Source organism: Bos grunniens, chromosome 22, assembly GCF_055505025.1.
Source record: "Bos grunniens cultivar Pamir isolate PY7600 chromosome 22, Bosgru_T2T1.0, whole genome shotgun sequence".
NCBI lineage: Eukaryota > Metazoa > Chordata > Mammalia > Artiodactyla > Bovidae > Bos > Bos grunniens.
The window spans coordinates 46,809,486-46,828,986 of NC_141186.1; the positions used below are offsets into that span (position 1 = coordinate 46,809,486).

General features: G+C 39.9%; 1 protein-coding gene across 6 annotated transcripts in view; it reads right to left on the reverse strand.

The window, feature by feature from the left end:
* The window catches only part of CACNA2D3 (calcium voltage-gated channel auxiliary subunit alpha2delta 3), a 900,680-nt gene that overhangs the window by 496,775 nt on the left and 384,404 nt on the right, over positions 1-19,501 (reverse strand). For all 6 annotated transcript variants that reach the window (XR_015151529.1, XR_015151528.1, XM_086367461.1 and 3 more), the window contains exon 5: positions 1,594-1,756. Coding sequence is in view for 4 of the 6 variants with exons in the window: in XM_086367461.1 (XP_086223587.1) it covers positions 1,594-1,756 (163 nt within the window). In the remaining 2 variants the exon portion in view is untranslated. The remainder of the gene's footprint in view (positions 1-1,593; positions 1,757-19,501) is intronic.

The window sequence follows — 19,501 nt, forward strand, 5'->3', positions numbered from 1 at the left end:
GTATATTCATGTTATTTCCCAATAATAATGATGACAACTAAGATGCAATAGGCACTTTCTATGAGCAACAGCTGAGCTGAGACTGCTTAGGCATCATTTCATATTCTCACAATAACCCCCCAAAGGAGGCAGTACCCTTATCCCTATTTTACAAAGAGGGAAACTGAGCCTCAGGGAGGCAAAGTTGCTTGCTGAGGATTATAGAGCCAGCAAGAGAAAGAGCAGGATCCAAGCCTTCTCTTCACACTGCATTCCTGAGATACTGAAACCAGATCCCAATATTTCTGAAATATCAATGGGACATAACACAGTCGATTTTTACTTTAAAAATGCCATGGCTTCCTGATTTATTTTGGGGGGAAGACAGTTCTTTGCTTAGGCTCCTCCTTGGTATGACAAAGCAGAGCAAACTCCTGCTCAGTAATGGTGAAGATGAGGAGGGTGATATCCTCAGTTAACCCCTTTGGACACATCATGCGTTTCATCCCTACAACACCCCATGATGTAGACACAGTTATTATCCATATCCTAGATACAAGGAAACTAAGGTCTAAAGAAAGGAAGTGGTCTCAGCCTTTCAAGGTCACAGCCAGTAAGAAGTGGAACTCAAAGTCTAACCAGCGGTCATCTGTTGCCAAAGCCCAATCCTTGGCTACTATTATCCCAATTCAAAGGGGCATATGGGAATTTGAGGAAAAGAACTCTAGAATCTATGAAAAAACTGGATTTGAGGAACACAGGCCTGGAAACATGGAGCTTCATTAGGATTCATTCTGCTTTGTATTCTAAGTGAAAGTCACTCAGTCATGTCCAATTCTTTGTGTACCCATAGACTATACAGTCCACGGAACTCTCCAGGCCAGAATACCAGAGTGGGTAGCCATTCCCTTCTCCAGGGGATCTTCCCAACCCAGGGATCGAACCCAGGTCTCCTGCATTGCGGGTGGATTCTTTACCAACTGAGTCACCAGGGACGCCTAAGAATACTGGAGTGGGTAGCCTATCCCTTCTCCAGGGGATCTTCCCGACACAGGAATGGAACCGGGGGTGTCCAGCATTGCAGGCAAACCACAACTAACTCCATGGCAATACCAGGAGCTCCAGACCCTCAAAATCATCATAAGGAAGGGAGGAAGAAGAGAAAAGGTCTGTACACTAGAAACCGCAGGTCCAATGTAGCTAACTGGTTTTGTAGCTTAAATGTTTTCTGAGAACACAGTCAATTTATATATTATCTACTGATTTACATATTACCTATGGTTGCTTTTGTGCCAAAACAGCAGAGCTGAGTAGTTGCAACAAAGGCTTTATGGCCTGCAAAGTCTAAGTAATTATTAATTATCTGGCCCTTTAAAGAAAAGTTTGCCAATTTATGGACTACAAGTTAAGAGGGCCTAATGCAACACGAACCAGAAAGCAAGCCTAGAGTCTCCAAGCAGAAGAGGCACACACTTCACCTATACTGCCAATGCTTGAAACACTGGGCTTATAACCGCATTTTTCAAAAAAGCACACTATCCCAAACGAGCCACCCCTGCCCCTCACACCCTCCCCTCATCACCCTCTTAAAAGACCAGCAGCAGTAAGTCTTACCTTTGTTGTACATGTTCGTTGGCACTTGGACGTCACTCAGACTGATGTTCACAGGCAGATTATTAAAATGGTCATTTGGGGCTAAGATGAATTCCTTCCCCAGCTCCAAAAAGTTCCCATCTTTGTCCCTTTCATTTATTAGCACGGCATTGAAGTATTCATACTGAAAGAGAAAGTAAAAAAAAAAAACAAAACACACAACATGTGGCTTAGAGGAGAAGGCTGTGAACTCAGACCTGAGTATGGCTGACCTGGGTGGGCCATCCCCTACACTTGTGAATCTTAACTCTAGTCACATAATCTCTTTAAGCCTTTCACACCATCTATGGCTCTTTCTGCACTAGTGTAATATGGTAGCACTAGATAAATATTTCCCAGTGTCATTAAGTACTTTTGAAAAACAAATTTAAGAAGCTTCTCAGTACTTCCTTATATAAATATAGAGAAAACTGCACAAAAACATTTCAATTCTTTAAAGTTTGAAGACTGACTCTGCCCTTAATAACCCGAACTTTAAGTAGAAGGAGACTGGAAAACAACAAAAATTAAGTAAATATATAATATGTTAGATAGTCATATTTGCTTGGAGAAGGCAATGGCATCCCACTCTGGTACTCTTGCCTGGAAAATCCCATGGAAGGAGGAGCCTGGTAGGCTGCAGTCCGTGGGGTCGCTGAGTCGGACACCACTGAGCGATTTCACTTTCACTTTTCACTTTCATGCATTGGAGAAGGAAATGGCAACCCACTCCAGTGTTCTTGCCTGGAGAATCCCAGGGACAGAGGAGCCTGGTGGGGTGCCGTCTATGGGGTCGCACAGAGTCGGACATGACTGAAGCAACTTAGCAGCAGCAGCAGCAGCATATTTGCTATTCTAAGTGCTTCTCATTTGTTAACTTATTCACTTCTAACAACTCTAAGAACTAGGTTTTAAGAGTATTTTCAATTCACAAGTGAAGAAATTGAGGTAGAGAGAATTTCTGTATGTTGTCAAAAATTACACCACTGAGAAGCAGAAAGAGAATTAAAATACAGACAGTCTATTTCCAAAAACTGGGCACTTATCTGCTGCACAGTATTGCAAGATGGTGGATGGCAGGTGTGGTCATAACTATCAGATCAGCAATTTAAAACAAATGTAATTAATATGCTAAGGGAACTACTGGAAAAAGTAGAAAACAGGTAAGAAGAGATAGATAAGTAGAGAGACAAATATTCTAACGAACTATCAGAATGAAATGCTAGAAATCAAAAACACATAACAGAAATGAAGAACACTGATGGCTCACTTCCAGCTGAGACACAGCTGAGGAAATAATTCAGTGAGCCTGAAGCTATATCAGTAGAAACTTCTCAAACTGAAAAGCAAAGAAAAAAAAAAGGAAAAAAATAACAGAATCTTCAAAAACCATGGAACAATTACAAAAAGTATAACAGATGTGTAATGGGAATACCAGAGGAGGAGAAAGAGAAAAAAAGAACAGAAGAACTATTTGAAGTAATATTTCTAAAATTAATGACAAACAACAAACCCAATCCAAGAAGTCCAGGAAACATCAAGCATATGAATATTAAAAACAAACAACAACAACAACAACAAAAATACTATACCTGGACATGTCATATCCAAACTACAAAAACCAAGAAAAGAAATACTAAAGAAAGCCAGAAAGGGGGGAAAGCCGTACCTACGGAGGAACAAAGACAAGGATTACATCAACACTTCTGTTCAGAAAACAGAAGAGCAAGAAGAGAGTGACATGAAATAGCATTTGAAGAAAGACCTACCAACCTAGAATTTTGTGTCCAGCAAAATTATTCTTCAAAACTGAAAAATAAATAAAGACCTCTTCAGACAAATAAAAATTAAAGAAATTTTCTGCAAACAGACCTGCTTTGCAAAAAATGTTAAAAGCCCTTTAAAGGGAGGGAAACTATATACATCAGAAACCCTGATCTACATAAAGAAAAGACTGTTTTACAGAAGAAATAAATAAAAGAAAAATATTTAATTTTCTTATTCTTAACTGACCTCTCAGATAATAGTTTGATCAAAATAATAATGGCAACAAATTACTGGATTATACAAATTCATGGATAAGTGAAATGAATATCACAATGCTGAAGCTGAAACTCCAGTACTTTGGCCAGCTCACGTGAAGAGTTGACTCATTGGAAAAGACTCTGATGCTGGGAGGGATTGAGGGCAGGAGGAGAAGGATGAGATGGCTGGATGGCATCACTGACTTGATGGACGTGAGTCTGAGTGAACTCTGGGAGTTGGTGATGGACAGGGAGGCCTGGCGTGCTGTGACTCATGGGGTCGCAAAGAGTCGGACACGACTGAGCAACTGATCTGATCTGATCTGATCTGATGAAGAATAGGAGGGAGATATTGGGACTATTCTATCATAATGTCCCATACCATAATGTTCCATCCATGAAATGGTACGAGGTTATTTGACAGTGGACTTTTATTAGTTATAAATGTAAAATGCAAGCTATAAAACAACCTCTAACCCAATTTTTAAAAAGAAGTATAAATACTTAGGAAGAAAAAAAATACTAATATTATACTAAAAATATGATATGCTCAATTAAAACCAGACAAGGCATAAAAAGAGTAGAAGACAAAGAAAAGGGCAATGAATACAAAACAGTTATAAACATGGTACATATTAATCCAATCATATCAATAATCACTTTAAATGTGAATGGTCTAAACAGATTAGTTAAAAGAGACTGTCAAAGTGGAAAAAAAAATAAAAGCTGTCTACAAGAAACTCACCTTAAATATAAAGGACAAGTTGATTAAAAGTCAGGGGATAGAGAAAAATTTACCATGCTAACATTAATCAAAAGAAAGCCAGAGTGACGATATTAACTTCAGACAAAGCAGACTTCAAAGCAAGAAAAATTATCAGGAAAGAAACACTGGCATTACATAATGACAAAGGGGTCGATTCTCCAAGAATCGACAGTCTTTAACATGGATGCACCTAACAGAATATTAAAATATGTGAGGGAAAAATGGCAGAACTACAAGGAGAAACAGCTAATACTAAACACTATGAAACAAGCACTACTGAAGTTGAAGACTTCAGTACCCCCTCCATCAGTAACTGACAAATGTATCAGGCAGAATATTGTTAACAATTTGAACTGAACAGCACAACAACTGGACCTAACTAACTATAGGCTACTTCATCCAACAACAGCAGAATAAACATTTTTGTCAAGCTCACATAGAACATTCACTATGAAAGACCACATTCTGAGCCATTAAACACACTTTAACAAATTTAAAAGAATAGAAATCAGACAAAGTATGCTCTCAGATCACACTGAAATTAAACTATAAATCAACAACAGAAAGATAGCTGGGCAAATCCCCAAATATTTGGAGATTAAACAACATATTTCTAAATAACACATGGGTCAAAGAATAAGTCTCAAGAAAAATTTTAAACCAAATTAAAATCAAAATACAACTTCTCAAAATTTGCAAGATGCAGCAAAAGCAGTGTTTACAGGAAAAATTCCAATATATTTATTAGAAAAGAAAACAGATCTAAAATCAATCATCTAAGCTTCTTCTTTAAGAAAGTAGAAAATTAAATCCAAAGCAGAAGGAAAAAATATTTGTTTTAATTTTCCTAAATAGAAATCAATGAAATTGAAAATAGGAAATCAATTAAGAAAATCAATGACTCTGAGAACAAGATGGCAGAGAAGTAGGTGGATGTGGAGTAAATATCTCTCCATGGATACATCAGGAATACACCTTCAGACATAGAAGTGCATGCAGAACACCAGCTGAGAGTGGACAGGAGTACCTGACCAGCAGAAAAGAATACACAGACCCATGCAAAACTTTGTAGGACGAAGGAACTAGGGGAAAAAACAAGACTGTTCGTAGGACTGGACCTGCCCTTGGCCGGTGGGGGAACTGAAGCAGGGTTCCGATCCCCACACTGGGGCAACTGTCTGAGTCAAAGGAGACACATTTAAGGCTGAAAATGAACAACTGATCTGCGGCAGCCTAAATGGAATGAGAATCAGACAGTCCTTGCTGCAGCCGTACACACCCCAGACAGGGACGAAGATCCCCTGGAAAGTGCAGTGCCTGGGAGCTGGAGTTTAGGAATTATGGAGCAATTCCCAGGCAAGGGCTGCTGTTGACTGTGGAGAGACGGATCGAGGGAATGTGAGGGAGGAGACTGGTGGGAAATGCCTGTGGAGGAAAGCTGGGCAGCTATGGAAGCAAGGTGATACTGCAGAATCACGCATAGCGGGTGGAGCCATCACCATAGCCTCTCTCCCACAACACACCAGCATTGAGCACTGAACAATAGAGAGGCTGGCCCATCAAATGCCTGACGCACTGAACTACAGAGTAGGACCCCAACCAAGGTGCTCCTTTAAGTGACCGATGCAACGAACTGCAGAGTAGGATCCCAACCAGGTGGGCCCCGCTATGTGCCTGATGCACTGAACAGCAGAGAAGGATCCCAGGCAAGGAAGCCCCCTAAGTGCCTGAATAGGCAGAGATACGGAGAAAGACTGGCCAAAGAGGCCTTCTGATCGCCAACTACAAGAGGCTTGAAAAAAGACTCTGATAGGGCCATAACTCCTGCGGTGGAGGCAGTCCATGCCCTTGCACACTTGGCATCGCCAGGGTCCCCACAAGCCCAGCAGCTGCACCACCTTCACGTTCAACTCACTGGGGCAGAGCTGCCACAGGCTAAAACAGTCTTGCATGGGGTTGTTTGGGTAGTAGCCGACTCTGCGACCCTGTAGACTGTGGCCTGCCAGGCTTCTCTGTCAGGGAGGTGGGGGTTTTCCAGGCAAGAATACTGGAGCATACTGGCCAATTCTGGTTGCCATACCCTTCGAGAGCACAATATTTCCTGCTGTCCTAGCCGCCAACTCCCCTGAGTGCCTGGTGCTGCCAGAACCCCTGCGACCCAAGCAGCTGCACCACCTCCACACCTGGCTCTCACAGGGGCAAACCCAAGTCCTCCAGGGCAGCCTCAGGAGCAAACCCCAGTGGACGACTCACATGCAGAAGTGGGAATAAAACCACAATTGAAACCCAGGGGCAGACTAAGGAAGAAGACCCCAAACCCTCCCACCACTGCACAAGCTGCAGATTAAATCCACAAGATCAACTAGTCAGACTCTGTGTCTATGGAATATATAAAAGGTCATTGAGAGCTCCCACAAAAGAAAACGCACTAGTTCTGATAGCTGTGGACATTGGAGGCAAGAACACAGAGGAGTAGAACCAGATTAGAATCTGAGCTACCCTCACAGCAGGTCCAGAGATCAGCACAGTGTCAGAGGGTACCCCAGGGAAGTGAGGCAGACTCTGACTTCCAGCGAGGTACAGGACTCTGAAAGCAGTGACTTAATAATATGTGACTTAATAATGAAATAATAAGCATTTATTATTCTTATGTTTTGACTTGTTCTGTAGATTCTTTTGGAATCTTTTTTCCTTTTCCCCCCACCTCTGTTGTAGTTGTCAATTTTATTGGCACTATGAAGTCTAATTAAGCTTTTGAGCTTTTTTTTTTCTTTTCTTTTCTTTTTTTTTTTTTTTTATGTCTTCTTTGGAGAAATGTCTATTTAGTTCTTTGGCCCATTTTTTGATTGGGTCATTTATTTTTCTGGAGTTGAGCTGTAGGAGTTGCTTGTATATTTTTGAGATTAGTTGTTTGTCAGTTGCTTCATTTGCTATTATTTTCTCCCATTCTGAAGGCTGTCTTTTCACCTTGCTAATAGTTTCCTTTGATGTGCAGAAGCTTTTAAGGTTAATTAGGTCCCATTTGTTTATTTTTGCTTTTATTTCCGATATTCTGGGAGGTGGGTCATAGAGGATCCTGCTGTGATGTATGTCAGAGAGTGTTTTGCCTATGTTCTCCTCCAGGAGTTTTATAGTTTCTGGTCTTACGTTGAGATCTTTAATCCATTTTGAGTTTATTTTTGTATATGGTGTTAGAAAGTGTTCTAGTTTCATTCTTTTACAAGTGGTTGACCAGATTTCCCAGCACCACTTGTTAAAGAGATTGTCTTTAATCCATTGTATATTCTTGCCTCCTTTGTCAAAGATAAGGTTTCCATGTGTGTGTGGATTTGTCTCTGGGCTTTCTATTTTGTTCCATTGATCTATATTTCTGTCTTTGTGCCAGTACCATACTGTCTTGATAACTGTGGCTTTGTAGTAGAGCCTGAAGTCAGGTAGGTTGATTCCTCCAGTTCCATTTTTCTTTCTCAAGATCGCTTTGGCTATTCGAGGTTTTTTGTATTTCCATACAAATTGTGAAATTATTTGTTCTAGCTCTGTGAAGAATACTGTTGGTAGCTTGATAGGGATTGCATTGAATCTATAAATTTTTAATTGTTGTTACAAACCTCTGCATCTATGTTGGGTTTTTGAAGTTCTGGGGAGTTTTCCTCTTTTTTTTTTCTTCTCTGTTTAATTTTAATTTTTAATTTCTTTTTTTGATTTTAATTTTTATAACCTATCATTATTTTTTCTACATTACTTTGCTTGCTTTTCCTACTGTTCTTTTCCCTATGCAGTTAATCTTTAATATATATAAATCTTCTTTATCTACTTCTACTTAACTTTGCATATCTATTCTTTTTTCCTTCCCTCTCAACATATTTGTTAGTTTTATTTTCATTGCTTTATTCCACAATTGGCATCTTGCTTTAGTTTTGTTTTCCAGTTTGTGCTTTAGTTAGTTTTGTTAAGGTAGACATAACTTTTGGTTCCTTTAGTTTTGTTCTTAACTGATAAATATAATTTTTTGATTTCCTTTGTTCACTGGGTCATTCAACTGTACTTTACTTTTGTAGGACTGTATTGACTTTGCCGATGGGTGTGTATGTATATGTGAATATTCTATTATTTTAATTATTATTTGCCTGATTTTGTAACTGCCAATAGTCTGGGGTTCATCTTTGGTTTCTCGTTCTTGGATATTTGTTTTAATCTCACTTAATGCCATAACAAACCATTTGTGGAACCTTCATTCCTGACCAGAGATCAGGCCCTAAGCCTTTGCAGTGGGAGCACTGACTCAAAGACCCTAGACTACCAGAGAACTAACCCTAGGGGGTATCAAAAAGTGAGAACTCACAGAAACAAAACTACTGGAATACAAGACCCAGCATCACCCAACCACCAGTAGCACCCTATACAGGATGCCTCATCTAAACAACAAACAAAACAAAATACAAACACAATTATCAGCAGACTGGATTACCACCTCACTGAGCCTTGCCCATCAGAGGAAAAACAAACAAACAAAAACTCAGCACAAATCTCCCCCTATAGGAAGTTTACACAAACAACTGGATCAAGCTTCAGTTCAGTTCAGTTCAGTTCAGTTGCTCAGTCATGTCTGACTCTTTGCGACCCCATGAATTGCAGCACGCCAGGCCTCCCTATCCATCACCAACTCCCGGAGTTCACTCAGACTCATGTCCATTGAGTTGGTGATGCCATCCAGCCATCTCATCCTCTGTCACCACCTTCTCTTCCTGCCCCCAATCTGTCCCAGCATCAGGGTCTTTTCGAATAAGTCAACTCTTCGCATGAGGTGGCCAAAGACTGGAGTTTCAGCTTCAGTATCAGTCCTTCCAATGAACACCCAGGACTGATCTCCTTTAGGATGGACTGATTGGATCTCCTTGCAGTCCAAGGGACTCTCAAGAGTCTTCTCCAACACCACACTTCAAAAACACCAATTTTTCCATGCTCAGCCTTCTTCACAGTCCAACTCTCACATCCATACATGACCATTGGAAAAATCACAGCCTGGACTAGATGGACCTTTGTTGGCAAAATAATGTCTCTGCTTTTGAATATGCTATCTAGGTTGGTCATAACTTTCCTTCCAAGGAGTAAGCGTCTTTTAATTTCATGGCTGCAACCACCATCTGCAATGATTTTGGAGCCCAAAAAAATAAAGTCTGAAATTTCTTCCACTGTTTCCCCATCTACTTCCCATGAAGTGATGGGACCAGATGCCATGATCTTAGTTTTCTGGATGTTGAGCTTTAAGCCAACTTTTTCTCTGTCCTCTTTCACTTTCATCAAAAGGCTCTTTAGGTCCTTTTCACTCTCTGCCATAAGGGTGGTAACATCTGCATATCTGAGGTTATTGATATTTCTCCCAGCAACCTTGATTCCATCTTGTGCTTCTTCCAGCCCAGCATTTCTCATGATGTACTCTGCATAGAAGTTAAATAAGCAGGGTGACAATATATAGCCTTGACATACTCCTTTTCCTATTTGGAACCAGTCTATTGTTCCATGTCCAGTTCTAACTGTTGCTTCCAGACCTGCATATAGGTTTCTCAAGAGGCAGGTCAGGTGGTCTGGTATTCCCATCTCTTTCAGAATTTCCCACAGTTTATTGTGATCCACACAGTCAAAGGCTTTGGCATAGTCAATAAAGCAGAAATAGATGTTTTTCTGGAACTCTCTTGCTTTTTCCATGATCCAGCAGATGTTGGCAATTTGATCTCTGGTTCCTCTGCCTTTTCTAAAACCAGCTTGAACATCTGGAGGTTCACAGTTCACGTATTGCTGAAGACTGGCTTGGAGAATTTTGAGCATTAATTTACTAGTGTGTGAGATGAGTGCAATTGTGCAGTAGTTTGAGCATTCTTTGGCACTGCCTTTCTTTGGGACCAAGCTTAGGAGGGCAGAAACCAAAAGGAAGAAAGAATTCAACCTTGAAGCCTGGGAAAAGGAGATGTTAAACACAATAAGCTAAAAAAAATAATAATGAAAAGGAAGAGAAATATTACACAAATAAAGGAACAAACTAAAAAAACACAGAAGTCCAAATAAATGAAGAGGAAATAGGCAAACCACCTGAAAAAGAATTCAGAATAATGATAGTAAGATGATCAAAAACCTTGAAAAAAAATAGAGAAAATGCAAGAATCAATTAACAAAGACCTAGAAGAATTAAAGCGGAGAAGGCAATGGCACCCCACTCCAGTACTCTTGCCTGGAAAATCCCACGGACGGAGGAACCTGGTGGGCTGCAGCCCATGGGGTCACTAAGAGTCAGACACTACTGAGCGACTTCACTTTCACTTTTCACTTTCATACATTGGAGAAGGAGATCAACTCTGGGATTTCTTTGGAAGGAATGATGCTAAAGCTGAAACTCCAGTACTTTGGCCACCTCATGCAAAGAGTTGACTCATTGGAAAAGACTCTGATGCTGGGAGGGATTGGGGGCTGGGGGAGAAGGGGATGACAGAGGATGAGATGGCTGGATGGCATCACTGACTCGATGGACGTGAGTCTGAGTGAACTCTGGGAGTTGGTGATGGACAGGGAGGCCTGGCGTGTTGCGATTCATGGGGTCACAAAGAGTCAGACATGACTGAGCAACTGAACTGAACTGAACTGACATTGGAGAAGGAAATGGCAACCCACTCCAGTGTTCTTGCCTGGAGAATCCCAGGGACGGGGGAGCCTGGTGGGCTGCCATCTATGGAGTCGCACAGAGTCGGACACTACTGAAGCAACTTAGCAGCAGTAGCAGCAGAATTAAAGAATAAACATGCAGAGACAACACTATTACTGAAATTAAAAATACTCTAGAAGGAATTACTAACAAAATATCTAAAGCAGAAGAACGAATCAGTGAGCTTGAAGATATATTGGTGGAAATAACTTCTGAAGAGCAAAATAAAGAAAAAATAATGAAAAGAACTGAGGATAGTCTCAGAGACCTTTGGGACAATATCAAACTCACCAACATTTGAATTATAGGGGTCCCAGAAGAAGAACAGAAAAAGAAAGGGTATGAGAAAAATCTTGAAGAGATTATAGTTGAAAATAGTCAATCTAGTCCAAGAGGCACAAAGAGTCCCATACAGGATAAACCCAAGGAGAAACAAGCCACAACACATATTAATCAAACTAACCAAGACTAAACACAAAGAAAGAATATTAAAAGCAGCAAGAGAGAAGCAACAGGTAACATACAGGGGAAACCCCACATGCTTAACAGCTGATCTTTCAGCAGAAACTACAGGCCAGCAGGATATATTTAAACTACTGAAAGGGAAAAATTCTACAACCAAGTTTACTCTACCTGGCAAGGATCTCATTCAGAAGTGATGGAGAAATCAAAGTTTTTCAGATAAACAAAAGTTAAAAGAATTCAGTACCACCAAACCATCTTTACAACAAATGTTAAAGGAGCTTATATAGTCAAGAAATACAGAGAAGAAAAATATCTACAAAATCAACCGCAAACAATTGAGAAAATGGCAATAGGAACATATATATCAATAATTACTTCAAATGTAAATGGATTAAATGCTCCAACCAAAACACACAGACTGGCTGAATGGATAGAATAACAAGACCCATATATATGCTGTCTATAAGAAACAGACTTCCGACCTAAAGACACATTAGATGGAAAGTAAGAGGATGGAAAAATATATTTCGTGCCAATGGAAAGCAAAAGAAAGCTGGAGTAGCAATACTCATATCAGACAAAATAGACCTTAAAATAAAGATTAAATGCGATAAGGTAGTACACTACATAATGATCAAGGGATCAACCCAAGAGGAAAACATAACAATTGTAAATATCTAAGCATCCAACACAGGAGCACATCAATACATGAGACAAATACTAACAGACATAAAAGGAGAAATTGACAGTAACATAATAATAGTAGGAGACTTTAACACCCCAGTCACACCAATGGACAGATCATCAAAACAGAAAACAAATAAGGAAATACAAATCTTAAATGAAACTTTAGATGAGATGGATCTCAATGATATCTTCAGGACATTTCATCCAAATGCAGAAGAATACACCTTCTTCTAAAGTGCACAAGGAATATTCTCCAGGATAAACCACAAATCTCTTGGTTAACAAATCAAACTCAATAAATTTAAGAAAACTGAAATCATATCAACATCTTCTCCAACCACAATGCCATGAGACTAGATATCAATTACAAGAAAAAAACTGTAAGAAACACAAACACATGGAGATTAAACAACACGTTTCTAAATAACCAACAGGTTCCTGAAGAAATCAAAAGGGAAATCAAAAAATTTCTAGAAACAAATGACAATGAAAACAGGACTACTCAAAACCTATGGGATGCAGCAAAGGCAGTCCTAAGAGGGAAGTTTATAGCCATACAATTCTACCTCAAGAAACAAGAAAAACACTGAATAGACAACTTAACTTTACACCTAAAACAATTTGGAAAAGAAGAACAAAAAAAAAAATTAGTAGAAGGAAAGAAATCATAAAGATCCAAGTAGAAATAAATGAAAAAGAAATGAAAGAAACAATAGTAAGGATTAATAAAACTAAAAGCTGGTTCTTTGAGAAGATAAACAAAATTGACAACCTTTAGCCAGACACATCAAGAAAAAAAGAGAGAGGAATCAAATCAATAAAATCAGAAATGAAAAAGAAGAGATTACAACAGACAATGCAGAAATGCAAAGGATTTTAAGAGACTATTATGAACAACTATATGGCAACAAAATGGATAACCTGGAAGAAATGGACAGATTCTTAGAAAAGTACAGTCTTTCAAGACTGAACCAGGAAGAAATATAAATTATAAACAACCCAATTACAAGCACTGAAATTGAAGCTGTGATCAAAAATCTCCCAAAAAACTAAAGCCCAGGACCAGATGGCTTCACAGGAGAATTCTGTCAAACATTTAGAGAACAGCTAATGCCTATCCTTCTAAACTTTTTCAAAAAATTGCAGAGGAAGGAACACTTCCAAACTCATTCTACAAAGCCACCATCACCCTGATACCAAAACCAGACAAAGACAACACAAAAAAAGAAAACTACAGACCAATTTCACTGATCAACATAGATGAAAAAATCCTTAACAAAATTTTAGCAAACAGAATTCAGCAACAAATCATAAAGCTCATACACCATGATCAAGTTGAGTTTATTCCAAGAATAATATACACAAATCAATCAATGTGATACACCATATTAACACACTGAAAGAGAAAAACCATATGATAATCTCAATAGATGCAGAAAAAGCCTTTGACAAAATTCAGCACCCACTTATGATTAAAACTCTTCAAAAAATGGGCATAGAAGGGATTTTCCCCAACATAGTAAAGGCCATATATGATAAGCCTACAGCAAACATTATTCTCAATGGTGAAAAACTGAAAACATTCCCCCTAAGATAAGGAACAAGACAAGAGTGTCCATTTTCACCACTATTATTCAACATAATTCTGGAAGTCCTAGCTACAGCAATTAGAGAAGAAAAAGAAAAAAAAAGGAACCCAGATCAGAAAAGAAGAAGTAAAGCTCTCACTGTTTGCAGATGACATGATACTGTACATAGAAAAGCCTAAAGATACGATCAGAAAATTACTAAAGCTAATCAATGAATTTAGCAAAGTTGCAGGATACAAAGTAAATACACAGAAGTCACTTGGATTTCTATATACTAACAATGAAAAATAAGAAAGAGAAATTAAGGAATCAATCCAATTCACCATTGCAACAAAAAGAATAAAACATCTAGGAATAAACATACCTAAGGAGACAAAAGAACTGTACACAGAAAATTATAAGACACTGATGAAAGAAATCAAAGATGACATTAACAGATGGAGAGATACTCCATATTCCTGGGTAGGAAGAATCAATATTGTGAAAATTACTATACTACCAAATGCAATCTACAGATTCAATGTGATCCCTATCAAATTACCAACGGCATTTTTCACAGAACTAGAACAAAAAAATTCAAAATTCATATGGAAACACAAAAGACCCCGAATAGCCAAAGCTGTCTTGAGAAAGAAGAATGTAACTGGAGGAACCAGCCTTCCTGACTTCAAATTATACTACAAAGCTACAGTCATCAAGACAGTATAATACTGGCACAAAAACAGAAATATAGACCAACAGAATAAGATAGAAAGCCCAGAAATAAGCCCATGCACCTATAGGTGCATTATTTTTTTAAAAGGAGGCAAGCATATACAATGGGGCAAAGACAGCCTCTTCAATAAATGGTGCTGGGAAAACTGGACAGCTACATGTAAAAGAATGAAATTAGAACACTTCCTAACACCATATGCAAAGATAAACTCAAAATAGATCAAAGACCTAAATGTAAGACCAGAAACTATAAAACTCCTAGAGAAAAACAAGCAGAAAACTCAAAGACATAAATCAAAGCAAGATCCTCTATGACCCACCTTCTAAAGTAATGGAAATAAAAAAAAGTAAACAAGTGGGACCTGATTAAATGTAAAAGCTTTTGAACAGCAAAGGAATTATAAGCAAGGTGAAAAGACAACCCTCAGAATGGGAGAAAACAATAGCAAATGAAACAATTGACAAAGGATTAATTTCCAAAATATACAAGCAGCTCATACAACTGAATACAAGAAAAACAAACAAACCAATCAAAAAGTGGGGAAAAGTCCTAAACAGACATTTCTCCAAAGAAGACATACAGATGGCTAAAAAAAACATGAAAAGATGCTCAACATCACTCATTATTAGAGAAACACAAATCAAAACCACAATGAGATATTACCTCATACCAGTCAGAATGGCCATCATCAAAAAGTCTACAAACAATAAATGCTGGAAAGGGTGTGGAGAAAAGGAAATGCACTTGCACTGTTGGTGGAAATGTAAAGTGATACAGCCTCTATGGAACACGGTAGGGAGATATCTTAAAAAAGTAGGAATAAAACCACCCTGTGACTGAGCAATCCCACTCCAAGGCATATACCCCGAGGAAACCAAAATTGAAAAAGCCACATGTATCCCATTGTTCACTGCAGGACTATTTACAATAGCTAGAACATGGAAGCCGCCTAGATGTTCATCGACAGATGAATGGATTGAAACATGTATAATATCATATAAGAAACGAATCGCCAGTCCAGGTTTGATGCAGGATACAGGATGCTTGGGGCTGGTGCACTGGGATGACCCAGAGGGATGGTACGAGGAGGGAGGTGGGAGGGGGGTTCAGGATGGGGAACATGTGTACACCCGTGGTGGATTCATGTTGATTTATGGCAAAACCAATACAATATTGTAAAGTAATTAGCCTCCAATTAAAATAAATACATTTAAATTAAAAAAAAAGAAGTTGTGGTACATATACACAATTGAATATTACTCAGCCATAATGTGTTCCCAAAAGCAACACATTTGAGTCCGTTCTGATGAGGTACATGAATCTAGAACCTATTATACAGAGTGAAGTGAGCCAGAAAGAGAAAGTAAATATCGTATTCTAATGCACACATATAGAATCTAGAAATATGGTACTGAAGAACTTATTTACATGGCAGCAATGGAGAAATGAACATAGAGAATAGATTTATGGGAGGCGATCCTAAGATGGTAGAGGAATAGGATGGGGAGACCACCTTCTCCCTCACAAATTCATCAAAAGATCATTTGAATGCTGAGCATATACCACAAAACAACTTCTGAACACTGGCAGAGGATACCAGGCATGCAGAAGGGTCTTCGATTAGAGGTTCAGGACAAAATATAAAAGATAAAAGCAGAGACAAAAGAGTTAGGCATGGAGACCTGTTCCGGGGAGGGAGTCATAAAAGAGGAGAAGTTTCCAAACACCAGGAAGCCCTCTTACCGGCGGGTGTGTGGGGAGTTCTGGAATCTCAGAGAGCAACATAACCGGGAGGAAAAAAAATAAAATAAAACCCACAGATTATGCGCCTAACTGCAACTTCCAGCAGAGAAGTAGCCCAGACGCTCTCTCTCATTCGCCACCAGCCAGAGGGGCCTGAACAGGGAGGTGCGGGCTGCATTGCTTAGGGTAAGGATGGGGCCTGAATGCCCTGAGGACAATCAGAGAGAGAACTTTCCTGCAAAAAGCTCTAACCTGAGGCACTGCTGGGCCACTCACAGAAGAAAGGACTGAGCCAATACCAGAGGACAGCTAGCCTACAGTGCACCGGCCCATCCCCTGCAGGAGGCGGGCAACAGCCAGATCCAGAAGGTGAGGGGCAAACTCAGCCCCAGAGATGGCATCCTCTAAACTGTGAGGAGGCTTCCAGATGCTAACCAAGTCTTCCTGGGATCCTGGATGGTTGACATCCGCCAGGAGGGTCGCAGCCAGAGATCAGCTCCCCAGAGGAGACACACGGCACACCTGAGATAGTGCTCCCACTGTACACCCAGGAAACCGAGTGGCTGGGACAAGGGAGGTGGTAAGATGCACCACCCACCTGGGGAGTGTGCACTTGTCAAGCACCTGGTCGCCTGAGGTGCTCGGACCTGGGAAGTGCATGCAACCCAGGGCCTGCTTTAGATAGTTCCCCTGCAGAGCAACCTGGAGCCTGAGCAGTGTAGACCAGGAAAGCACACACACCATGAACAGAGGCAAACCCAGTGTGGCCCAGACACTGTGAGCACTCCTCACACACGCCAATGATATTTGTTGCAGTGTTCCTCCCTCCCGCAGCACAATTGAACAAGTGAGCCTAAATAAATGACCACCTTTGCCCACCTTGTGTCAGGGCGGAAATTAGACACTGAAGAGACTTGCAAACTACTGCTGCTAAGTCGCTTCAGTCGTGTCTGACTCTGTGCGACCCCATAGACGGCAGCCCACCAGGCTCCCCCGTCCCTGGGATTCTCCAGGCAAGAACACTGGAGTGGGTTGCCATTTCCTTCTCCAATGTGTGAAAGTGAAAATTGAAAGTGAAGTTGCTCAGTTGAGTCCGATTCTTAGTGATCCCATGGACTGCAGCCTACCAGGCTTCTCCACCCATGGGATTTTCCAGGCAGGAGTACTAGAGTGAATTGCCATTGCCTTCTCCCAAAATAAACAAAGAAGAGGGAATTGCTTTGGAAGTAACAGGTGCAACAGATTAAAACCCTGTACATAGCATTGACTACATTGGAAGGGGCCTATAGACCTTGAAAAGAAGTATAAGCTGGAACAAGGAACTATCTGAAACTGAACTGATGCAATACTGCCCTCAACAGCTCCAGAGATATTCCTAGATATATTTTATTACTATCATTTAAAAAATTTTTTTTATTTTTAAGTTCTTTATTACTCCTTTAATTTTTCATTTTAAAACCTACTATTGCCTTGCAAAAAAAGACCCTATTTTTAAAGCAAATTTCATATATATTTTTTTAATAATTTTTGTGATTTTTTTTTAATATTGTATTTTTGAGAGTTTAACGTCTACTCTAGATTTTTAATCTTTGCTTTTTGGTATTTGTTATCAATTTTGTACCTTTAAGAATCCAATCTTCAGTACCCATTTTTACTTAGGAGTGTGATTACTGGCTTGATTTCTCTCACCCCTTTTGACTCTCCTTTTTCTCCCCTAGATCACCTCTATCTCCTCCCTCCCCCTTCTCTTCTCTACTTAACTCTGTGAATCTCTTTGGGTGTTCCATGCTGTGGAGAACACTTAAGGAACTGATTACTGGCTAGATTGGTCTCTCTCCTTTTGACTCCCTCTCCTCTCCGCCTGGTCACCTCTATCTCCTTCCTCCTTCTTCTTTTCTCTATGTAACTCTGTGAACCTCTGTGAGTGTTCCAGACTGTGGAGAGCAAACAGGGAATTGACTACTGGCTAGACTGCACTCTCACCTTTTGATTCCCCCTCTTCTCCTCCTGGTTACGTCTATCTCTCTCCCACCTCTTCTCTTCTCCATGTAACTCTGTGAACCTCTCTGGGTGTCCCTCACTGTGGAGAATCTTTTCACTGTTAACCTAGATGTTTTATCATCAGTGCTGTATGGATGGAGAAGACTTAAGGCTACTGTAAGAATAAGACTGAAAGCCAGAGGAAGGAGGCTTAAATCCAAAACTTGAGAACACCAGAAAACTCCTGACTCCAGGAAACATTAATCGACAAGGACTCATCCAGAAGCCTCCACACCTACACTGAAATCAAGCTCCACCCAAGAGCCAGCAAGTTTCACAGCAAGACATACCAAGCTAATTCTCCAACAATGTAGGAACATAACCCTGAGCATTAAAATACAGGTGGCCAAAAGTCACACCAAACCCATAGACACCTCAAAACTCACTAATGGAACTTTGTTGCACTCCAGAGAGAAGAGATCCAGCTCCACCCACAAGAACACAGACACAAGCTTCCCTAACCAGGAAACCGCGACAAGCTACTTGTCCAACCCCACCCACAGGGAGGAAACTCCACAATAAAGAGGAACCACAAACTTCCAGCATACAGAAAGGCCACCCAAAACACAGCAGTCTAAACAAGATGAAAAGGCAGAGAAATATTCAGCAGGTAAAGGAAAATGATAAAAGCCCACCAAATCAAACAAAAGAGGAGGTGATAGGGAATCTATCTGAAAATGAATTCAGAATGATGATAGTAAAAATCATCCAAAATCTTGAAAACAAAATGGAGTTACAGATAAACAGTCTGGAGACAAGGATTGAGAAGATGCAAGAAAAGGTTAACAAAGACCTAGAAGAAACAAAAACGAGTAGAATAACAGAGGCAGAAGATAGGATAAGTGAGGTGGAAGATAGAATGGTGGGAATAAATGAAGCAGAGAGGAGAAAAGAATTAAAAGAAATGAGGACAACCTCAGGGACCTTTGGGACAATGTTAAACGCCCCAAAATTCAAATCATAGGAGTCCCAGAAGAAGAAGACAAAAAGAAAGACCATGAGAAAATATGTGAGGAGATAATAGTTGAAAACTTCCCTAAAATGGGGAAGGAAATAGCCACCCAATTCCAAGAAACCCAGAGTCCCAAACAGCACATGGTGAAACATCCCAAGACACATATTAATCAAATTAACAAAGATCAAACACAAAGAACAAATATTACAAGC